General features: G+C 43.2%; 1 protein-coding gene across 1 annotated transcript in view; it reads left to right on the forward strand.

Annotated features, from left to right (window-relative positions):
* Positions 1-417: 417 nt before the first annotated feature.
* LOC123773056 (uncharacterized) overlaps positions 418-6,661 on the forward strand; it is a 7,618-nt gene continuing 1,374 nt past the window's right edge. The window contains exon 1 of the mRNA XM_069315550.1: positions 418-619. Coding sequence (XP_069171651.1) covers positions 418-619 — 202 coding nt within the window. The remainder of the gene's footprint in view (positions 620-6,661) is intronic.

Genomic DNA, 6,661 nt, shown 5'->3' on the forward strand with positions numbered 1-6,661 from the left:
GCATATTAATAAGTACATATGTGGTATATTCCAAGTTATACTTAGTTTTAGTCTTACAAAACAGCAACAAAAGTTGTATTACATAATAATAATAATAATAATAATAATAATAATAATAATAATAATAATAATAATAACAGGAGTATCAGTACAAGAGAAAGACGCTAAATGAATACAGTCAGATAAATGTGGTGTAAATAACATATAAGCAACAAGAACTAAAGAAGGGAAGAGAACATGCGAGCAACGGACGGCTCCGAAGGAGAAGTGATGAATGAGGGAAGAAGTGGAGGAGGGTAAGAACAATGAAGGGGAGAATGGAAGGGGAAGGGAAAGAGGGAGATGGGAAAATATGAGGAGATATGATAATCAAGAGGATATGGAAGGAGATTAAGATAAAAAAAGAGATGTGGAAAAATGTTTGGGAGAGAAAAATCAGAAGAGAAGAGTGAGGAGCGGGAGAGTAGTAGAAGAAGAGACGAAGAGGAGACAATAAACAGTAGAATGAAAGTGGATGAAAGAAGAGAGAAGAGAAGGAGGAACTACAACAAGAGGGGAGAGAAGCCGATGCCAAAAATAGGGGAGAGAATTGGATCAATGAGAGTAACCAAGAAAGAGGGTGAGAGGGGGGGGGGTAAAGATGAGGGGAAACAGGGGGGCAGAAGAAGTCATCGAAGAACGTGATGAATGGGGGAGATGGCTGGCAAGCCAGTGTAGAAGGGGAGGGAAGGGATGGAGGGAGAGAGGGACAGGGGGATATAATTGATCATAGAGGGAGAGGGGAGACGGTGAGGGTCATCCACCCGGAACACAGATGGAAGGGGAAACACTGGGATAATTTTGTGGAAGAAGGGAGAAGACGATGATGCAGAGGGAAGAGAGAGACAGGAAGAGGAACGATTAATCATATGTTGTTTACTAGTAAGTAGAAATAAGTTACATGGAGCCTAGAGACCCAGCTGACAGTAGACTATTGAACACGAGAGATATAGGAGCCTGTGGGAGGCTATACCAGGTCTATATATAGGTCTATTGATCTATACGAGGCAACTCCTATATCATATCCACCTACACTCACACATATATATATATATATATATATATATATATATATATATATATATATATATATATATATATATATGAAACAGTCTATCGATCACACATCTATTACGTTTCCTGATAATTCGATAAATCTTCAATCTTATTTGCAAACAATTTTTGTTTTTTAAGATTTTCCTGACTTTAACCGTAAGCTAGAGTAGAGTTTTTTAGAGTAGAGTTTTTTTTAGAGTAGAGTTAGAGTAGAGTTTTTTTTAGAGTGGAGTAGAGTTAACCGTAAGTAGAGTAGAGTAGAGTAGAGTAGAGTAGAGTTTTGGAGTAAGCTACTGGACGGTAGAGGGATGGTCTCGCTTTTTGGCAGATTGACGTTCAAATACAGACGACGAGACACAATAACGTGGCTGAAGATGTGTTGACCAGACCACACAATAGAAGGTGAAGGGACGACGACGTTTCGGTCCGTCCTGGACCATTCTCAAGTCATAAGTGGTACATATGTGGTGCACGTACATAATGATTCAGGACAGATCGAAACGTCGTCGTTTCTTGATCATCTCGCGTGTGTGTGTGGGGATTGGTCATCATCAGCGTTCAGTCCACGACCGTCAAAGTGGTTGGGCACTGTTCCTTCCCCCCCCCCCCCGTCCTATCCCAAATCAATATCTTCACATCCCTTCTAAATGCTACGAGTCGTAATGGCTTAGCGCTTTCTCCTGAGAATTACCTTACCTTCGAATCTCGAAGACGGGTAAAAAAAAATAGCAGCACTTTTACCCCAGGCACCAAGTGTCTCTGAGGCAATGGGGACAAAATTGTTGCGGTTTGACTAATTCATTCATTTTATCTATTTTAAAATCCATTTTCCCCTATCATTCAACAAGTAAATAATTGTAAATATATGCATCAAATAAGTATAAATATTAAAAAATTCAGATTTTCAGGCACATTGTAATGTGTGAAGAAAATACCTTTTTTTTTTTTTTTTTTTTCTAAAACTCAATTTACACGAAGATCAAATTTATTACAAGGTTCCAGGAAATTTTATTTGTGAGCTCGAATGACGTCAGTACGTATTAATTCGCTGGACCACGGTTTATGACAATTGGTCAGCTCCAAAGGCCGTAACCAGGTAATTCGCCGTCCTACAAATCTTTAGGAGTTGGTCGAGTGATTACCGGCAATGCCGCACTAGACAGCAGTCTATTATATTTACCCATCAAAAGTTTCCATTTAGCTACAATTAGTTTCCCTCATAACCTACAGTTAAGAAGGTCTATACGGCGTTTATAGTGATAAGAGACAGTAAACCTATCCGAATTATGTGACTTAAATATCTTGAGGTGTTTCCGGGGCTTAGCGTCCCCCGCGCCCCGGTCGTCGACCTAGGCCTCCTGGTTACTGGACTGATCAACCAGGCTGTTCTGGACTGATCAACCAGGCTGTTATAATTATAAATAATTAGTATTTTTGTGTGAAATTTTTAATTACAAACAAATAACCAAAACAGTTGCAAGTAAGCAATTTATGTTAAATTATATCCTCAGTTATTCCCGAAGGTCACACTGAGGAGATTTCAGATTTTTTTTTTCGTTTAAAACATAAGTATAATAGAATGTATAAAACAGCGACATCTAGTCTACAGCAGTTGAAGTGAGTCAACTTGGGCCGCTCATTGCCTGGAAAAATAGAAATAATACACACGGTAAAGAGGAATGAAAAAGATACTGAAATACAGAACATTATACTAATTTACATTAACTAAACGCGGTAATAAAGGGAAACAAAGAGAAAATGCATTAATTAGATAAAGGAGGGGGTGAGGGAGGAGGAGGAATAAAGAGAGCGTAATTAGAGACAAAGAGAATTCCAGCGTAGTGAAGCGACTCTGCCGGCCGCGGTCCCCCTCTATGGACCATTAGTCTGACCAATGGCAGGGTTTGTTTACATCGTGACGTCACCACATCACTCATCGTTCTTTTAGGATGTCTCGTGTGGTCTTTTAAGATGCTTATTGGTGTGTTAATAGTCATTAGTGCCAGGTATTTAGTTTTGTACTAGTTGTAAACTAACTATATATATATATATATATATATATATATATATATATATATATATATATATATATATATATATATATATATATATATATATATATATATATATATATATATATATATATATATATATGCAATTGACGATCACAAAACACTGATCATTTTATGCGGAAAATCCACAGAGAAATATGAAATGAGGTGAACCGGACAAAATGAGGTGATAGCCGAGGCTATTTGAACCACCCCACCGCCGGCACTCATTTTGTCCGGTCGTGATGGTCAAGTGGATTAAGGCGTCTTGTACATACCAGTTGCGTTGCTTCTGGGAGTATGGGTTCGAGTCACTTCTGGGGTGTGAGTTTTCAGTTGCATATTGTCCAGGGGACCATTCTGGCTTGTTCGCATTTGTGTTCCTCACGTGTGCCCCTAAGAATGAGGTGATTTGGTAAAATGCTATGCCCAAGATAACTATCCGAGTGCCGGCGGTGGGGTGGTTCAAATAGCCTCGGCTATCACCTCATTTTGTCCGGTCGTGATGGTCAAGTGGATTAAGGCGTCTTGTACATACCAGTTGCGTTGCTTCTGGGAGTATGGGTTCGAGTCACTTCTGGGGTGTGAGTTTTCAGTTGCATATTGTCCAGGGGACCATTCTGGCTTGTTCGCATTTGTGTTCCTCACGTGTGCCCCTAAGAATGAGGTGATTTGGTAAAATGCTATGCCCAAGATAACTATCCGAGTGCCGGCGGTGGGGTGGTTCAAATAGCCTCGGCTATCACCTCATTTTGTCCGGTCGTGATGGTCAAGTGGATTAAGGCGTCTTGTACATACCAGTTGCGTTGCTTCTGGGAGTATGGGTTCGAGTCACTTCTGGGGTGTGAGTTTTCAGTTGCATATTGTCCAGGGGACCATTCTGGCTTGTTCGCATATATATATATATATATATATATATATATATATATATATATGTACCCCCATATATAATATATAGGTGGTGCCACCTCTGGTTCCGTTTGTAGGGACCCTCGACCTCGAAGAAGATGACATGCAGCATCCGGGGGAGTCTTGTGGGACACCCGCGTATACTCACATATTGTCTTCTACCATCCCCTATATTTTTTGTATTTTGTCATTTTATTTTATTTAAAACTTCATGACACAAAAAAATGGTTACAACACTGGTTACATGCAGGGTACAAGGCTACTTGTCACAGGTTGTATAGCTCCTCCAGCTCTTCAGATGGCGGGCAGGAACCAGGGATGCAGTGAGCATTTCCTCTCTGGATGGCCACACTAAGGCGCTGAAAGAGGAAACTGACTGCTCTAGGGTCTCTAGTTGTTTCAGTTAGCTTAGAACCCAGCTCCTTCAAAACAAATAGCAACAGTTTTACCCCAGGCACCAAGTGTCTCTGAGGCAATAGGGACAAAATTGTAGTAGTGATGAAGATCTCTGTATTTACGAGACATGGCTGCTTCCCGGTGAATGGCAGCACCGCCTGGATTTGCAACACTGAAGTCCACATAGGTGTTACTCAAAGTTGAAACGCAAGTGTAGTGCCACACCAACTGTCTACCATTCTTCCAGGGGTTCACTGTGATCCCCTCAGGGCGACCGACAGGCTCGTCAGAGTTGCGGGGCATTAGGTAATGGGGATCTCTCTCTGCTGGACAACAGGCAGTAGTAAGGCTCCTCTTAATAATGTCATTAATCTCGCCGAGTCTTGCATGCCATCCTCCTGTGCTTCGGCAGAGCTGGTCATGCCGGCTGTACCTGTCGGCCTCTGCCTCGCCGCAAATACACCTGTATTCGGTGTGGATTGGGGCAGCGAGGCGGAGAGCCACAGCAATTCGAAGGGCCTGCGGTGTGAGACACGTGCCGGTTGCTGACATTGGGGTTACTTATAGGAAGTCCCCTGCATGGGGAGCTGCTACAGCTCTAAATCGGGCAGTGGCATTTGGTGTTGTTGCATATATATGTATATGGTACCTTAACCACTCGACCAACTGTGACCGTAAAAAAGACGATGGTAGCAGAGGCTTGGGGACCATTCAAGCTTGTTTATATATATATATATATATATATATATATATATATATATATATATATATATATATATCAGAATTATAGCTTTCCTATAACTTAGAGGCGATACCAGGCTCTTGATTCCCGTTACTGTCTTCAACGATGCATTTTACGACGTTGGCGAGAGGTTGACGACTTCAACACACTCGCTGGCAACTCGGCAAAACGGAAACCCCGATCGTATAAATTCTGCTTCCCCGCCTTCCGTAGTTTGGCGCCATTGTCTGTCTGTCGAGAGAAGGAGCCCCTTCCACCGCCCCCCTCTGCCCCCCCCCCCCCCCCCCCTCCGTTAACGAGTAGAGGACGGGAAGTGGCAATCATTACATCATTTTTCCTATCATTCCTCGGTTTAAAAGCCTCTTAATGAACCATATCAGTGTCACTAAATTTCAATGCGGGGAACGTGACGGAGACATTTAGGGAAGAGTCTGTAGAATTGGGGGTTTTGTGGTGTGATGTTGGCATCGTACAGCGGGCAGCCTGGGCGTGAACAAACGTCATGGCGGTGAAAGACAAATGAGGCGCGTCGGGCGTAGCTGTAACTTATAGTGTTCGGCCGGGAAAATCCCGAGACGCTTTCCTAAAATATTGCTTGAAGAAAAACCGTCAACGCTCGCTAGTGTGGTGAGGGGCTGAGAGGGGGGTGCACGCTCTCTCTCTCTGTCTCTCTCTCTCTCTCTCTCTCTCTCTCTCTCTCTCTCTCTCTCTCTCTCTCTCTCTCTCTCTCTCTCTCTCTCTCTCTCTCGCACTCAGCTCTCACAGCAATTCCCCATGAAGTCTGATGTCAGCAGGTAATCGACATATCCGTCGAACTTACTACGGATACCTAAATGTTTCGGGTCGGGGGGGGGGGAGGTGTATGATGTATACGAATAACTGGAAGTTTAATGACCTGTTAATACCCAAAGGGCGTCTCTTCAAAACAAAATTCACTAGAATCGGATGAGTATATCGCCACTCATCTAATTAAAGTCTCAGAGTTATAATTATCTTTGAGAAAATATGGAAGTTATATATAGGGGAATCGAACCCCCCCCCCCCAATCCTGGACTCCCCAGGAACTAGTAGGTAGACTAGCGTGTGCATTACGAACTGTTAGTTCAAAATTTTGTTTTTCGAAAATCTGTTGTTCTAAAGTATTTATCAGAGTCCCTGTTTATATATATATTGTTGCTACACTTGTTCACGGGCCAGAGTGAGCTGTTTACCAACTAACTAAGCCTGGGGCTCTGTAGTCACTCTCACGGAGCGTGAGTCAGTAGCCATACTCCTGTTGGACACGCCCCCCCTCCCCCTACTGTGGAAAACGCCCCCCTCCCTACCACTCACTGTGGGACACGACCCCACTGTGGGACACGCCTCCCACTGTGGGGACACGCCCCCACTGTGGGAACACGCCCCCCACTGTGGGACACGCCCCCCACTGTGGGACACGCCCCCCACTGTGGGAACACGCCCCCCACTG

Source organism: Procambarus clarkii, chromosome 81 (genome assembly GCF_040958095.1).
Source record: "Procambarus clarkii isolate CNS0578487 chromosome 81, FALCON_Pclarkii_2.0, whole genome shotgun sequence".
In the NCBI taxonomy this organism is placed as follows: Eukaryota; Metazoa; Arthropoda; class Malacostraca; order Decapoda; family Cambaridae; genus Procambarus; species Procambarus clarkii.